Source organism: Populus euphratica, unplaced genomic scaffold, assembly GCF_000495115.2.
Source record: "Populus euphratica unplaced genomic scaffold, PopEup_1.0 scaffold446.1, whole genome shotgun sequence".
NCBI classification, from domain to species: domain Eukaryota; kingdom Viridiplantae; phylum Streptophyta; class Magnoliopsida; order Malpighiales; family Salicaceae; genus Populus; species Populus euphratica.
In genome coordinates, this window is record NW_011500330.1 from 110,228 (window position 1) to 129,022 (window position 18,795).

Here is an 18,795-nt window from a genome sequence, read left to right on the forward strand (position 1 = left end):
TGTTGTTGTTGTTGTTGTTATCTATAATTTATACAATTAACCTCCTTATGGTTCTAACTCAATCTTGCCGAGTTATTTATTACTTCAACACTCCTGTACTTAGGAGAAGACATCAATCTTTTGGTCTTGTCAAGTTTTTGATGTCGTTAATAGGGAGGTAAGTTATTGTTCAAATTATAATATTTATTTTATTTTTACTTTTCACTTTTCTTATATATAACTTTGTTTCTTTTCTTTATTTTTTCTTTTTCCTTTTAATATATTCCTACACGTACATGATAATGTGGTCACGTATATTAAGTGGTAAACTTTGTAGGGTATCCTCATCATTTCAGAAAATATAACCGAACAAGATAACCAATCACTTTATAATGAGAATAACCGTGTTAGAATACTTAGAGATCACATGAATCCCACAAGAACAAGTGCACCATCATGCATAGTTTTCCCTTCTAATGCATCTTATTTTAATTTTAAACTAAGCATTATTCAACTTTACCTTATTTTCATGGCTTAGATTTAGAAAATTCATATTTTCATTTAAGGGAATTTAAGGAGATCTGTAACACCTATAATGACTCAAATTGTAGCATAAACACTATCAGATTAAAGCTTTTTCCCTTTTCATTAAAAGATAAAGCTAAAACATTGCTACAAAATTTGAGACCAGGATTTATTCGTGCTTGGGATGAAATATAACATTTTTTAAAGAAGTTTTTCCCTTCTCATAGAACAAACTCTTTCAAAAGACAAATCACCACTTTCAGTCAAAAACCAGGAAAAATATTTTATCAATGTTGAGATAAATATCGAGACTTGCTTAATACTTGCCCTCATCATGGTTTTAAAAAATAGAGATTGATTTCATATTTTTATAAAAGCTTAACACCTAAAAATAGGTAAATTATTGAATTGATGTGCAATACAACCTTTAAAGATAAATACCCTAATGAAATAATGGAGTACCTAGACTTGTTAGCTGAAAATGCTCAAAATTAGGACACTAAAGACACGTATGAGACTCCAAGTAAAATCCAACCTCATACATCTAATAGAGGTATGTACAACTTTAGGAAAGATCATGACCTTCAAGCCAAGTTTGCATATTTAGCTAGAAAAGTCGAGGCACTAGAATTAAAAAAGAGTGGTCAATTAAAATCTATTCAAGACATTACGTGTCAACTCTATAAAACAAATGAATACTTAACTAATGACTATCTGATTGATACTTAAAAGTATATTTTTATCAAGGTTTTATATTATCATTTTGCACTTGAAGTATCAATAACTCCTTAACTAAAACATGTTTTATAATAATATATCTAATAATATAAGATACCTTTAATTTATGGTAAATGTTCATTTTAAATGCAGGCCTATCACATAAATGAAAGGATTGATTGATGAATTTAAGAACTGAAATTGAAAGGATAAAGAGATGGCTAAACTTAGAAAAGAGATGTCGGTGCAATCCAAACCGGAATACTGTTCGGTAATTGGGTCATATCTGGAGCTATAGATCTCAGATTTAGGTCTACTTTATATGGATGGAAAGGTAAGACATAGGCCTACAACTTTTATATGAAGCCCAAGATCTAAAAAGTCCATTTTTAAGTCCAAATTATTGCAACAACAAAGAAGCCCGAATCTGTCCTCCAGCCCGAGCATTGTTTAGTATTTTGGCCATATATGAAGTTCTAGAAGTCCAAATGAGCTAAAGTTTTTACACAAGAAAGCTGAGACAATTTCCTACAACTTTCATGTTTTTGAGTGGCTCCAATTTTGACGTTATCAATGACGTTTTGAGCAGACAAGAGAAGATAAGAATTGTCACCAAGTCAAGAATTGGCCACCCACTCATCAATTAGTCATCAAATCAATAGTTCCCAATTATTATTATTACTACTACTACTAGTATTATTAGTATTATTAGTATTATTATTGTTGTTATTGTTGTTACTATTATCGTTTATAATTTGTACAATTAACCTCTCTGTGGTTCAACCCCGGTCTTGTCGGGTTATTTATTACTTCGACACTCCTGCACTTGGGAGAAGACATCAATCTTTTAGTCATGTCACTATCCAACCTTGCCTTCTTTTAAGGAATATCTCCATAAACAAGCCCATGCTTTAAACAATTTTCAAAGGCCCAATCATAACCCATACTCATAAATATACAATTCTGGTTGGAGAAATCATCCAAATTTTAGTTGGAAGAGTGATTATGCACAAACTTCATAACCATAGTTTCAAGCACACCATAATTTCCAAAATTCTCATGGATATACACCTCTTTATACTCCACCTCCTATAAGAAATTTTGAGAAAACTTTGTATGCATTCATTAAAAAGCAAGAGATAATCAACACTCAACTTGCTCAAAGCATAACAGATTTTAAAGATACTTTTGTAAAATTCACATTTGCCCTCAATTTTATCACCACTCAACTTGCTCAAAGCATAACAGATTTTAAAGATACTTTTGTAAAATTCACATTTGCCCTCAATTTTATCAACACTCAACTTGCTCAAAGCATAACAGATTTTAAAGATACTTTTGTAAAATTCACATTTGCCCTCAATTTTATCACCACTCAACTTGCTCAAAGCATAACAGATTTTAAAGATACTTTTGTAAAATTCACATTTGCCCTCAATTTTTAAAAGAAAGGTAAGTTTCCATCTCAATCACAGCAAAATCCCAAGGGGCAATACAATGCAAATGCAAGTAGTTCTGGAAGTCAATACATAGATCAAGTCAAATCCGTCATCACTCTTCGTAGTGGTAAGGTTATTCAAAAACCAGCACTTTTATTTTCTCATGCCATGACCAAACAAGAAGAAATCAAGGATGAAAAAAGCACCAAAAATATTGATGCAAATCTTTTGTCAAGAGTGAGAATAGATTTGACATTTGACATCACATCAATCGATGATTACTTTCCTAACGAATCCTGACTTTCTCTTAATTCAATGCCTTGGTTTGATAAAAATATCAATTTTATTGCATTAGAATTTTTGCTAGCTCACTAGAGTACCGAAGACAAAAGAAAATTTTTGAGTGACGTGCAAAAATTTTATTGGGATGACCCTTACTTATTCAATTATTATCCTGATCAAATATTTCAAAGATGCTTTTCCAATAATAAGGTAAGTAGTTGATTACCTACTCTCAAACATACAACCCTGGTTGGAGAAATCACCTAAATTTTAGTTGGAAGAGTGATAATGCACAAACTTCACCACCACAGTTTCAAGCACACCATAATTTCCAAAATTCTTATGGATATGCACCTTCTTATGCTCCACCTTTTAGAAGTAATTTTGAGGAAACTTTGTATGCATTCATTGAAAAGCAAGAGACAATCAACACTCAACTTACTCAAAGCATAACAGATTTTAAAGACACTCTTGCAAAATTCACATCTGTTCTCAATTTTCAAGAGCAAGGTAAGTTTCCATCTCAACCACAACAAAATCTCAAGGGGCAATACGATGCAAATGCAAGTAGTCCTGGAAGTCAACACATGGATCAAGTCAAATTAGTCATCACTCTTTGTAGTGGTAAGGTTATTCAAAAACCAATTCTTGAACCTTGTGAGAAAGATGATGAGTCAATCTCTAAGGGTAAGGAAGGGGTTGAATCTGAACATTGCAAAGAAAAGACTGATTCCCCTCCAGCACTTCCATTTTCTCATGCCATGACCAATTAGGAAGAAATCGAGGATGAAAAAGGCTCCGAAAATGTTGATGCAGATCTTTTATCAAAAGTGACAACAGATTCCACACCCAACATCACAACTATCAATGATTACTTTCCTGATAAATCCTTACTTTCTCTTAGTTCAATGCCTTGGTTTGCTAAGAATATCAATTTTCTTGCTTCAGGATTTTTGCCAGCTCACTAGAGTACCGAAGACAAAAGAAAATTTTTGAGCAATGTGCAAAATTTCTATTGGGATGACCCCTACTTATTCAATTATTGTCCTGATCAAATATTTCAAAAATGCATTCTCAACAATAAGGTAAGTAATTTCATTAAATTTTGTCACTCTAAGGCACGTGGGGATCATTTCTCATCAAAAAAGAGGATTATAGAAATCTTATAGAGTGGATTTTACTGGCCCACCATATTCAAGGAGTCACATGTATTCCGCAAAAACTGTGAAAATTGTCAAAAGGTGGGATTTATTTCAAAACATAGAGAGTCTTTAGATAATCTTCTATTGACTCTTAAGTCTCATCATAGTCTAGATAAACATCGTGCAATTCATGATTTATGGCCACTATTTCATAAAGAACATGATCGACTTAGTCTTGGGAATCTGACTAAAAAAGACCATGTTTGCCAGTTTTTAAGAAAACTAGATGGGAAGCCTATCCCCGACCCATAGAAGGTGTTTAAGCCGTTCTTGGACGTAAAACCAAGGGAAGATGTGAGCCACAATCATAACTACCTGTACATACACATGCTTTTTCAAAAGTAAATAAATAAATAAATAAAAAGAGAGAGAGAGAGTGTGAGACTCTAGCTGGCCTACATATAGGTGTTATGATTGCCTTTCTAATTTTTCATCTATAAAACCCTCTCTTCCTTCCTTTCATTTCTACTCAACCCATACATTCAACAAATACAGAAGTGTGTAGAAATGGCAAGTTCCTCAGGTCATCAAATAAGAAATATTTGTGTTTTCGGTGGATCTAGTCCTGGGAAAGAAAAGGAGTTTTTAGAATCAGCAAATCAGCTTGGTCAGGTGCTAGCTTAGAGAAAGATTCATTTAGTGTATGGGGGAGGCAGTCTTGGGTTAATGGGAGGTGTTAATAGCTGCATTTTTAGGAGGTAGTCAAGTTTTGGGGGTCGTCCCCGAAACTTTAGCACAAGGGGACATCATTGGAAAAACAATTGGAGAGGAACTTCAGGTCTCCACAATGTCAGCTCGAATGAATGCAATGTTTAACCATGCTGATGCCTTCATTGCTTTACCAGGTGGTCTAGGCACATTGGAAGAGATCTTTCATATTTCCTCTTGGGCCCAACTACACATTCACCATAAACCCATAGGTTTGTTAAATGTTAATGGTTATTCTGATAAGTTGTTGTCTTTTCTTGATCATGTTGTAAAACAGGAATTTCTAACATCTTCTGCAAGACAAATCATAATCTCTGCTGCTACTGCTGAACAATTGATTGACCAACTACAATCTTTCATTCCTGTAATTGATCCCTCCATGAATCGCATAAATTGGTCATCTAAGGAAAGCCGTAAAAAGCTTAAATTAGATTTGAGTCTTCATTTGTAATTTTTGTTTTGTTTTGTTTTATTATTGTGTTTTGTTATTTCTTATTTTTGTTTAAGTGTGTTTCAGGTTTATCACTGTTCGTTATTTCAGGTGATATCTTCTATACTCTATCTTTCTACCTTAGAATATTGAGGACAATGTCTTGTTTTAGTTGGGGGGAGAGGGTAGTAGTTGATAAAAAAAAAATTGTTTTCTATTTCATAAAGCATGTGCATAATTGTTGTTACTAGGATGACAGAGTAAAGGAGCTCTTTTGTTAAAGTGACTCTTGAGACGCATCTTAGTAACCATTATTAATAAGGTCTATCATAATACTTCTTGAAATATTCAAGTTTACAAACTCTTGTATTGTTATCACTTAATTCTGCTCATATACTTATTTAACATGTATTCTTAAACCTTAATTTATACACACACACTTTAACATATGATTGTGGGTTGCATATTGGATTATTATATTATTTATGTTCTTTTGTTAAAGGTAACACCTCAGGGAAAGGGATTGTAGATAATTAAAAAAAAGAAAAAAAAAGATAATAATAAAAATGTAGATAAGTTTGGTTTCGTAGCCTCTCTAACCTAAGCAATTAAGCCCGAAGGGGTGTTTTAACACCTAATACCCTAAAGTCAACGGACTTGGGAGCTATTGGCCCAACCCTTGTTACATGGATTAAGGAGAAAAGCTTAAGGGAATCAAACATTGCATTATCTACATATCATTATCTGCGACCCGAGTTACTAAGCTCGTAGAGGTGTCTTAACACCTAATGCCCTAAGACCAACTAGTCTGGGAGTCATTAGCTGAAAGCTCGTTACATGGGTTAAAGATGCATGATGTTTTTAAATTATATGTATATATATATTTTTTTTAAAAAAGACAAAAATAATAATCCCAACCCAAGGAAGTTAACCTTAAACATTAGAACAAAAATTTTGTTTTCTTCCAAGAAAAGCCCCATAATTATGTGTTGATACATTGAGCATAAAAGAAAGGTTTTTCTATTTTAACGCTTTGATTACTAGGGAAGTTCAATGATGAATACCTTGCTTTGTGGAATTAGCAAATTATTTTTCTATTTTAACGCTTTGATTACTAGGGACTAGTAATAAGCTGGTTGGGGGGTGTGATTAGTATTTAAAAGTGCATTTTTATCATGGTTTTATATCATCATTTTGCACTTGAAGTATCAATAACTCCTGAACTAAAGCATGTTTTATAATAATATATCTAATAATATAAGATACCTTTAATTTGTGGTAAATGTTCATTTTAAATGCAGGCCTATCACATAAATGAAAGGATTGATTGATGACTTTAAGAACTTAAATTGCAAGGGCAAAGAGATGACCAAAATTAGAAAAGAGATGTCGGTGCAATCCAAACTAGAACACTGTTCGGTAATTGGGTCATATTTGGAGCTATAGATCTCAGATTTAGGTCTACTTTATATGGATGGAAAGGTAAGACATATTCCTACAACTTTCATATGGAGCCCAAGAACTAAAAAGACCATTTTCAAGTCCAAATTGTAGCAACAACAAAGAAGCCCGAATTTGTCCTCTAGCCCGAGCACGGTTCAGTATTTTGGCCATATCTGGAGTTCTAGAAGTCTAAATGAGTTGAATGTTTTACACAAGAAAGCTGAGACAATTGCCTACAACTTTCATGTTTTCAAGTGGATTCAATTTTGACGTTATCAATGACGTTTTGGGCAGACAAGAGAAGATAAGGATTGTCACTAAGTCAAGAGTTGGCTACCCACTCATCAATTAGTCATCAAATCAATAGTTCCCAATTTTGACCTATAAAAGGAGGCATTTGCCATGCATTTAGGCATCTTGGTCTCCAGATCAAGATCATGCTCTTGTTTTCTTTCTTTGTATTTTTTGTAATGTTTATGCTTTGCTTTCATTAATATCAAGTTTATGCCTTTCATTTCCTTTCCTTTACTTAGTTAACTCTTATCTTATTTATGTTCTTATTTTATTTATTTATTTTTCTTTCTTTTATTATGTCTAGCTAAGTTTATTATGTCAAGGTGAAAAGGTTACACTAATGGTGTAAGAATAAGTATAGTGTAAACTCAATATGGACTTTAATGTTTGATACTAACATGTTTTGTATTTGTTATCTTGTTCACTCTTTAATACTTTGCTTGTTAAATGACTTATGTTGTATAACACTTGGTACAACAAATGCTTGGCACTTTCATAGCCCATACTATATGGTATAACCGACACCTGAGCTATGAAAGGAACTTGATTTGTTGTTAACATAAGTTATAATCATGAATGCTTGACGAGATTTACAAGTATTAGCATTAATCAAATAAGATGACTAATGTAATCATGTTAACAATCTATAATCAGATTGGAACCTCTTTTATGTGTGGTTTTCCAATTGAATAATAAGAGTTTATACTATACTTGTTTGACATACCATTAGTGGATCCTTTAACCTTGACATTTATTGTTATTGTTGTTAAATCTTTACGTTAATATTCCATCTCAAAGTTCTCATCATCTTCTTCATTTTCTTTATTATTATTATTATTATTATTATTATTATTATTATTATTATTATTATTATTATTATTGTTGTTGTTGTTGTTGTTGTTGTTGTTGTTGTTGTTGTTGTTGTTGTTGTTGTTGTTGTTGTTGTTGTTGTTGTTGTTGTTGTTGTTGTTGTTGTTATTGTGATTATTGTTATTATTGCTATTGTTGTTGTTTATAATTGTTGTTTATAATTTGTATAATTAACCTCCCTGTGGTTCGACCCCGGTCTTGCCGGGTTATTTATTACTTCAACACTCCTGCACTTGGGAGAAGATATCAATCTTTTGGTCGTGTCAGTAGTGTTATTAAATTTTATCACTCTAAGACATATGGGGATCATTTCTCATAAAAAAAAAAAGGATTGTAGAAATCTTACAAAGTGAATTTTACTGGCCCACTATGTTCAAGGACTCACATACATTCCACAAAACCTATAAAAATTGTCAAAAAATACAATTTATTTCAAAACAGAGAAAGTCTTTAGATAATCTTCTATTGATTCTTAAGTCTTATCATAGTGGAGATAAGCATCATGCAATTCATGACTTATGAACCCATTTTCATAAAGAACATGCTTGGTAAAGTCTTGGAAATCTAACTAAAAAAGACCTTGTTTGTCAGTTTTTAAGAAAACTTGATGGGAAGCCTATCCCCGACCCATAGAGGGCGTTTAAGTCGTTTTTGGGTATAAAATCAAGGGATGATATGAGTCATAATCATAACTACTTGTACATACACATGTTTTTTTTCAAAAATAAATAAATAGAGAGAGAGTGTGTGTGTGAAAGAGAGAGAGAGAGAGAGACTATAGTTGACCTACATATAAGTGGTATAATTGTATTTTCAAGTTCTCATCTATAAAATCTTCTCTTGCTTCCCTTTATTTCTACTCAACCCATACATATAACAAATATAAAGTATGTAGAAATGGCAAGTTCCTTAAGTCATCACATAAGAAACATTTGTGTTTTTTATGGATCCAGTCTTGTAAAAGAAAAGGAGTTTTTAGAATTAATAAATCATCTTAGTCAGGTACTAGCTGAGAGAAAGATTCATTTAGTATATGGGAAAAAACAGCCTTGGGTTAATGAGGTGAGTGTCAATAATAGTCTTATTATGAGGTAGTCAAGTTTTAGGGGTCATCCCCAAAGCTTGTTTTAGCAAGCGAGGACATCATTGGAAAAATAATTAGAGAGGAACTACAGGTCTCCACAATCTTTGATCGAATGATTATAATGTTTAAACACACTGAAACCTTCATTTTCTTAACAGGTGGTCTGGACACATTGAAAGAGATCTTTTATATTTTCTCTTAGGCCCAACTGCACATTAACCATAAAAATATTAATGGTTTTATGATAAATTATTGTCTTTTCTTGTTCATGTTATGGAATAGCAATTTCTAACATCTTCAGCACGACAAATCATAATCTCTGCTGCTACTGCTAAATAATTAATTGACCAACTATAATCTTTCACTCCTGTAATTGATCCCTCCATGAGTCTCATAAATTAGTCAACTAAGAAAAGTTATAAAAAGTTTAGATTGGATTTGAGCCTCTGTTTGTGAATCCTTGTGTCTTTTGGTTTTTCTAATAGTATATTATTTTGTTTTTTTATTTCATTTTTTTAAGTGTGTTTCAGGTTTGTTAATATTCAGTGTTTCAGGTGATGTCTTCTATACTCTATCTTTCTATCTTAGGATATTGAGGATAATGTCTCATTTTGGTTGGAGGGAAATGGTAGTAATTGATATTTTAAAAAATTAATTAACTATGTTTTCGATTTTATGAACCATTTGCAAAACTATTGTTACTAGAATGGCAGAATAAAGGAGTTTTTTTTTGTTAAAGTGACTCTTGAGACGCATCTTAGCAAACATTCTTAATAAGAGCTATCAGAATACTTCTTAAAATATTCAGGTTTACAAACTCTCGTATTATTATCACTTAATTCTTCTCATATACTCATTTAACAAGTATTCTTAAACCTTCATTTTCACACACACACACACACACACACACACACACTTTAACATATGATTGTGGGCTGCACATTGGAGTATTACATTATTTATGTTCTTTTATTAAAGGTAACAACTAAGGGAAAGTGATAGTATATATATAAAAAATAATTATAATAAAAATATAGATAAGTTTGGTTTTGTACCCTCCATATAAAGTAGACCTAAATCTGAGATCTATAGCTCTAGATATGACCCAATTACCGAACAGTGTTCCGGTTTGGATTGCACCGACATTTCTTTTCTAAGTTTGGCCATCTCTTTATCCTTTCAATTTCAGTTCTTAAATTCATCAATCAATCCTTTTATTTATGTGATAGACCTGTATTTAAAATGAATATTTACCACAAATTAAAGGTATCTTATATTATTAGATATATTATTATAAATTATGCTTTAGTTAAGGAGTTATTGATACTTCAAGTGAAAAATGATGATATAAAACCTTGATAAAAATACACTTTTAAGTACTAATCAGGTTTCCCCCTTACTTCTTTAATTGTTTAAATTTTTGTAATGTTAGAATAAAATAGGATGGTAGAACCATGGAATGTTTAGAATGCTTGTGGATTATTGATGTTGACACTTATGATCATTTAATTTTTATGGGAGACATTGCAAAAAATTCATTAAATCGAGAAAGTTTTCATTTGAAAGTAATAACTTAAGGTAAAGTGCAAGCTTTAAATCCTTTTGAAAATGAGAAAAAAATAGTGTGAAAGACAATAACATTGTCTATATTCTATATGAAAAGGAAATGAAATGATGAACTATGATAATGATAAAAACAAAATGTGCTAGATTGATTTGGGCAAATAATCGCACCAAAAAACTAAAACAAAAAAATATATGTTAAAAGAACATGAATGTACATATTAAATAAATCATAAAAGGAAGCCATAATAATATATAATGAATTAAATTAACATGAGTATTGATTAGAACAAACTGAATACTCGAGAAGCTAAAATGCATAAACATATTAGTAAAACAAAAGGTGTCGTAAATTAAATTTGTTGGGGGAATGAAACAATGATGTGAACCAAAGATAATTATGAGATATATATACAATCATATAGGTTAAGTGTATTTGAGAAAGTGAATTGAAGGATGACTCAAGCATGTTGTTAACAAGAGTTAATATGATGTAATTGTGATTATTAAATGATTATTATGATGAAATAAAAGCTCATCAATGATTGATGAAAATGTATTAAATTTGAATCTAGCATATTAAAAATCTTATTAATATCCTAAATTATCTGAGGATAAATTAAATAAAATATTTTGGCTTAAAAAATCCTATTAGAAAAATTAATTCTATAATTAATTTCATTTAAGGTTTCAACTTTAATATAAAATTATTATTTTATATATGGAGGGCTAAAATATATTTTCAGTTATAAGTTTTAGGGGTAGAATCATAATTTTATCCCTAGAAAAACTCTAAAATAGGTTGTAAGGAAAAAATCATAAATTCTATCATTTCTTCTTCTTCTTTTTACTATTACAGCTGCTTTTTCTAATCTTACACCCTTTTTTGTTTTTTAATTTCAATAATGGATTCTGGTTAGATCTAGTCAGAACGGTAGCTAGAATCCTTATTTTTAAAAAATTACTAAAAATAAATTAAATTTGGGAAAAATAAATTTTTAACATAAATTTAATTCACAATTAATGTTAATAACAATTAAAACATGCAATCAACAACCATAATTGTCTAACGAAAGTTCTGATACCACTATTGGGTTTTCCAAAACATATACACAGAACAAAAATAATAAATTTAAAATTTTTCAGGAATTTCAAGAATCTTGTTAAACAGATCTAGAGTTGTTTAGAGTTTATGCGAAGATTATCTAAAGATTAAATATTCTTTTTGACTTTAAATATTTTCTTCAAGGTTGGATTATCGTGAATCATAATCATTCTAGTATCCGATTTCTAACGGTAATCCACACAAATCACTAGTAAAAAATCTCTTAAATCCTTTTAGGAAAAAGAGATTGTTATACCTTAAAGTGCTAGCCCTTTTCTTTGTGTTTTAGATGTTTATGTTGTGTACTTTTCTCACCCTTCTCTTATAGAAAATAGAAGATAACATTCTATTTATAGGAAAACTTAAGAAAACCTATAAATGAAATATATCAATTTTCCTTTAAATAATATTGCATATATTATTTTAGATTAATTTTATAAATTTATTCAATCAAGTCCTTACTTGGTTATTTTGAGGTCTAGAATTATAATACTTTCTATTAATTATATTTTAGTACTTAATTTCTAAAATTTATTGACAATCAAGTCATACTTGATTAATCATTTTATCTTAATTTTTGACAAATTATTCTTATATATATAGCTCATTAAGTTTCCTAATAAATTAATTCAAATATAAATTATAATTTTAAATAAAATAAAATAAAATAAAATAATTTATTATCATTTCAATCCATCCTACTTCATTTACTTTAAATTGCTTGCCTTAAATAGTACGGAAGGATAAGCTTTTGGATTGCAATTTCATTTTCCTAGAAGCTTCCATAGGATGTTGCTAGTGTTGATGACAACTGAACCACATATTTCAATGTCTTAGCACCTCTGACTGACGCCATATACCCTTGGCTGTGTGTGTATGTGTTTCCATGCATTTGAGAGTGGCACCTAAAGTCCACAAATATCCATTACTTTCTACCATTTTCACAATGATTGTTTGATGTAATAGTGAAGAAACTCTGGAAGATCCATTTCTTTAGATTTATGTATCTGTTCACCATTTGCTAGACATCTTTTTGGATCAACCTGTTCTGGAGGCTGTACTCCTGTGAAACCATTAAACAGTTGAGAAAAAGCAGATTGAGGCCTAGTTCCAGGCTAGAAAGGTTGAAACGGGAAACTAAATCCTAAAAGTAGAATGATCTTAGAACACAAAATATTCACAATATCAACATGAGCAAACACTGAACAGAAGCAGAACATCAACAAGCCTGGCTAGCAGAGAACAATATGACCTGAATATGCATCAGAAATTCAAGACGATTTGAATTCTGTGAATACAGAAACGCATTATCAGCTGCTACATGTTTTCTCAGTTCCAGATTTGCATCCGACAAGTAAATCTTTAGAATTAACATAAAATGGATTTGCTTGACGCATTTCTGGCTGTGCTCAAAATTTATTAATTCAAGTATCAACGAATGGTGCTTTACATGAAACTAATAATAATAATAAAAAAAGAAGAAGCTAGAAATGGGCTAAAATTGCATGACCTTCGGAGCAAATCTCATCAACCTATCCAGAGCATCAAGAGTGAACTTTCTTGCAAACAAGTAGCAAATATCAGTCCATCTTCCGTTGTTCTTACAATGGCTCCATTTTCTCAACCTCTCCAAAAAATTAACAGTAATATCCAGTCTCCCAAATTTACGAGGATGAGGTCCACCCCTTGACCAGTCAACCCATGTTAAACTCCTGTTTGAATTTTTCTTCCGAGACTTCATGTTAACAAATGTAGGCAAATAGTGCTCATCACTGTAGCAAGAGACTTTGCAAAATTTCCGAAAAGTTGGAAAATATTTGCGGTCGGATACTACCTCCACCGCAAGCTGACGGTCCATCTCGACCCACTGGGAGCCTTTTCGCCATTTATCGAGCTGAATTACCGGCCTCATTCTATGGTTGTATCGGCCGCGGCCAACTGGGCCGGGTAAATCGTAAACCTCGATGAATGTTGTTGTCGAGCCCATTAAGTAACTGTAGATGGTGGAGAAGTTGAATAAGGGAATGCATGATTCTGATAGGAGAACAAAACGTTGATTTGAGAAGTCCAGTAGAGCATTAGCAAGTAAACGACGCTCTGCTTCCACCATTGAAAACTTTCCCCACTGTACCTCCTGCGTTCATGAAAAATAAATCCTTATTAGTTGAGGTGTATTGGAGATAGATCACTGATTGCAAAGAAGGGCCTTTTGACATGTCTTGGGTCTTTATCAACTGAAGGCTAAGCTGCAAAGCCTGCTATTGAATGAAATCAGGTGGGCACTCAGTATTCATTGCTTTATGGTTGATCCCAACTCTTATCATGGCATCTTTTACCATATATATATATATATAAAAACCAACCCCATGAAGAAAGGAATGAGAGAACGTGGAACGTAGAAAGGTCGAATTATCTTCTCAGTTGGAAAAGGAGTAGAATCAAAGTAATGCATGGAGTGAACTTGTAAATTATTTGGCTTTTATTTTATATATTATTAATTAATAACAATTGCATTATATAACAACAATGATGTTGTATGATTTCTATATAAAAACATTGCATTTAATATTATTTTTGTGTAATAATTAAGATCTTCCGATATAATTTTTTAAAATACAGTCTAGCTGTATGAAAATATATTTTTATATATTATCAACTAATAACAAACTTATTCGGAATTTGTTTTTTTTAGTAATAGACTACGCTGTCCATTTCATTAATTTGTACTTATAATATATTAATTTTGAAATAATTTGATTTCATTGTAGAAAACCTTACTAAATTAAATGATGTTGTATAATTTCTATATAAAAACATTGCATTTAATACTATTACTGTGGAGTAAGATTTTTTTATATAAATATGTATAAAAAATGAAGTTCTTAACAATTCATAATATATTACTGTAATTTCGAATATTGGAAATTTGGAAAAAAGGGCAATATTCCAACTTTCTATGGAAACTTATTTGTCAACATTAATATGATCTATCGCTAGCTAATAGCCATGAATATCACCTTAGCATTTTCTTTATATTGTAAGAAGAAGTAACAATTCTGTATGTTTTAAGTAACTAATGGAATGAAAAGAAAATAAACGAATAAATTAAACTGACCTTGCTTGGGATCTTCCTGCCACGAAACACAGAATCTTCCTCTTCTGTATAATTTCCATTGAAGGATGGATTGGAATGCACAAAAATTGAATAAAGCCCTTGATGCCCTCTAAAGAACAAGTCCCACAACGGAGCCAAAGGCAAAGGCCCTTTGGTCAAGAACAGGAAGGCAACCTTGGGGACTCGTTGGAACGGGTAATTGGGTAGACGAGGAGCCATTGAGGCTCTCCATAACAATTCTTCCTCGTTCATATCATGAGAAACGTTAGGGGCTCTCAAGAATTCTTCGAGTCCGAGTCGGCCAGTTCTGTTTCTGTCGGTTGTAATGAAGGGAGAAGATGAGGAGGAGTTGGATAGGGAGGTGTTGGTTGGATTGTTAGAGAATTGGTCGAGTTGAAAGTTGAAAGAAATGTCTCTGATGTAGGAAGTGCGTGCGATACCAAAGGCTAAGCCACAGCCAAAGACCAGCGAATAGAAGATGAAGTTGTGGAGGTGCGTTTGGAGCTTCCATGAGGTTTGTGGGCGTAGCTGCTGATCGTCGGTGTCCTTCATTGTATAAAGAGTGGGGATGTTGAGGAAGGGTTAGATATGTACTATGGAATGAATTGTAACGGCCGGAGTATTTTATGAAGGCCTTAATGGGTGTTTATTCCGGGGAGAAATGAAATTGCCGTTGGCTTCTCAGGAGGTTCTTCAAATAATCATGACTGCTCTGTATCCTATATAGCAGAACCTAGTGCCCTGTTTGATATTAATTTCAAGTTTCTTTCTTTCCATATATATGTACATGGGGAGTGATCTACTTACACGTAAGACTTGTAATTTTAAACAAATTTCTAGCCTTTGATTTGTTTTGCATCCAGAGGCGGTTACTAAGTCAATATTTATTATTATAATAACAACATTAATTACATTTCTCAATTCATCATGTTACACTTTAAGTACACATCTCTTTCGCTTCTTGGCCACAATAAAACCCTAGTTTTTCTTTCTTTCTTATATATATATATATATATATATATATATATATATATATATATATATATTTCAAATGAAAACCATCTGTTTTTCTTGATTTTATTATGATTTTATGACGTTATGAATTAAAGATATTAATATTCACCCCAATTGGAGACTTGGAGAGGCCCTAGATCGCTCGGCTCATCATGGCCTATTCCTAGGGCTTTTGGTTTGGGTTTGTTATGTATTGTAAAAGAACATTTAGGCCCATAAAGAATTAGTATTTTTTTCAACCCTTGATTAAATAGTCCGAATAATAACATTTCTCTTCAGGAACAATATAGATTTCCCAAAATATTTGTTTTTAAAGAAAAAATTATCAAATCTTTATTTTTGATGATTACAAAAATGATGAGAATTAACTTTAGTATGTATCAATTTTGATTAAAAAACCAGTATAAAAAATAATTGAAGATGATATATTTTGTACAAAAAAAATACGCTTTTTTCCTTTCTCTCTCTCTATCTCTCTCTTAGATTTCCCAAAATATTTGTTTTTAAAGCAAAAATTGTCAAATATTTTTTCCTTCCTCTCTCTCTATCTCTCTCTTTTTTTTTCTTAACTTTTTCTATTATGTTATTCTTTAATAATTCTAAAGCTTATGTTCAAGTTTTTCATAGAGTTATTTTTTTAGTATGATTTTCTAGTTGGTAGAATTTGATTAGTAGTGCCATCAGTCAAGGTAGTATTATTGAAGTCTTCAGAGAGCAATTTCAATCAATTCATTTACACTAAATAATGAATAATAAAACTATAAAGGTAAAAGATTCAATTCTTGATAGCAATGTAATATACATTTCTTTTACATTTTAGGTATTTTAAAAAGTAATATACTGAACAATATGTTTAAGATATTTTGTATATTCTTTTCTCATGCATGTGTTTTTTTATAAAGTTACATCTTTAATTTTTAAACTTATAAAGTTATTAATGATAATTAACAAATATCATTAAAGGATTTATTAGAGGTGCCTAATCACTACCATAATCTTTATATTTATCGATAGAGTTTTTTGTCGGTATTTGTATTATTATTCTGTCGGTAATTAATTTACCAACAGAATCACAGGGGGGAATGCTCATTTTGTAAGTCTGTTGGTAACAAAAAAAAATATTATTACCGATAAATTTATTAACAGAAAAAGTACAAAAAATAATTACCCGCTTCATTCTATCAGTATTTTCCTTAGAAAAATACTATATATAATTTTATCTGTTATTATTTGAAAATATTTAAAAAAATATATTTTACAAAACTATAAAATAATTAAATTAATATAAATCAACAATTTATAATACTCAAAACTGAGTTGTTTGCAAAAAAAATTCAACTCAAACAAATTCACAACAAATAAATAACAAAAAAAATAAATTCAACTAAAAAAATTCATATGAAAAAAAAAGAAGTGTGATTGCTAAAAAGTTAAAAATCCTATAAATAAATCAACTAAAAATTGATTTCATATGGGAAAAAAAAATCCTATAACAACATTAATATAATTGTTAAGAGCAAAAAAAATTAAAAATAAAATAAAATAACAAAATAGTGAAGAAAACATGAAAAAAGAAGAAAAAAGAAAAATCATATCTTAATGTAATTGCAAGTGAAGCTAAGAAGAGAAAAGAAACACATTCATAAAATATATTAATTAAAAAACTGAGAAGAGAAAAGAAAAAAGAAGAAGAAGACATATCTAAAAATGGAGAAAAGGATATTAATTAAAAAACTGAGAAGAAAAAAGAAAAAAGAAGAAGACATATCTGAAATGGAGGAGATAAGAGAAGAGAATCAAATGGATATTGATGTTTTTTTACATATAGAGTTGAGGAGAGGAGAGAAGACAATAGAAAGAAAGGCATGTCAATTTTTTTACATATGAAGAAGAAGAAAAAAAAGAAAAAGAAAGGAGGTTTGTTTGTTGTAAAATTATGGATTCTAGGTTTTTTATTAGGGTGTTTTACCGACGGATAATTAAATATTTATATTTTTAATCATTTTGTTAGTGATTTTATTTATAATATTTAATTTAAATTTTAAATTTAATAATTTTTTTTAGAAATCACCAAATATTACCGATAACTTTTCAATCCGTTAGTGATTCTTTCTGTAATATTTAATTTAAATTTTCAATTTAATCAAAATTTTTCAAAAGCTGACCAAATAACACCGACAACTTTTCATCCCATTAATGATTTTGTATGTAAAAAATAAGTAATTAACAATGCAATTGAAAAGTGAACAGTTTTAGAGCTATCTGGAAAATATCAATGGAATTTTTTGTTGGTCATTTTTTTGTAAGTGACATGATGAAAAATATTAATAGTTTACCAATAATTTTACCGATAAAATAAATTTTATTGGTATTTTCATTGGTATAAATAACATGTTATTGTATTTTTGGTTTTGTTTTATTTTTTTTTCACTGTAATTCTCTTAGTATATACTAAGAGAATATTTCTATCGATAAAATTTACTGCAATTTACTGATAAAATATTTTTATGTATTCTTGTTTGTATTTATTAATTTTCTAGTAATGATTGGGTCAATTTCAAGGTTAAAGACCAACAAGATTAAAAAGATATTCCATAGATTAATTCAAAATATTAAGGTCAAGTCAAGCTTCAAAATTACAACAAGAAAAATAAGACTTTAATGAATGTAATCTATGGAAAGGAAGAAGGTAGTTTTTGGGCTTGAGGCATGCATATTGAATTTATTTTTATGATATGAAATTTTATGGTAATAGTATAACTTCTTATTTAACTAATAAATCAAAAATAAAGTTTTTCTAAAAGATTCTATAGCTGTTATTTTATATAAGGTTAAAATTTAATACCACTAAGACATTAGAAAGGCTTTGTGATAAAGCTTGGAAGTTACTATTCAAGATTTGTAAAATTTTCCTCAATGATTTAAGATCTTTCTTCTATTTTATTTAGAATTTTATTTTATTTTTCTATCCTTGTTTAGGATATTTAATTATATAGAAAATAATATGATATTTTATTTAGATTTT

The 18,795-nt window shown here is 30.3% G+C and overlaps 1 protein-coding gene across 1 annotated transcript; it reads right to left on the reverse strand.

The window, feature by feature from the left end:
• Positions 1-12,958: 12,958 nt before the first annotated feature.
• LOC105113714 (uncharacterized) lies at positions 12,959-15,480 on the reverse strand. Its single transcript, XM_011010007.1, has 2 exons — positions 14,757-15,480; positions 12,959-13,775 (listed from the first exon to the last, which is right to left on the reverse strand). Exons 1-2 carry the CDS (start codon positions 15,306-15,308, stop codon positions 13,137-13,139), a joined length of 1,191 nt encoding a protein of 396 aa, XP_011008309.1. The 5' UTR covers positions 15,309-15,480; the 3' UTR covers positions 12,959-13,136.
• Positions 15,481-18,795: the final 3,315 nt, after the last annotated feature.

What these genes read in the sequence shown, in the direction of transcription:
- LOC105113714 (XM_011010007.1), bottom strand. Translation starts at nt 15,308, where the DNA reads ATGAAGGACACCGACGATCAGCAGCTACGCCCACAAACCTCATGGAAG. An exon ending in GCAGGAAGATCCCAAGCAAG is followed by an intron (nt 13,776 to 14,756) that starts GTCAGTTTAATT and finishes TCATGAACGCAG; the next exon opens with GAGGTACAGTGGGGAAAGTT.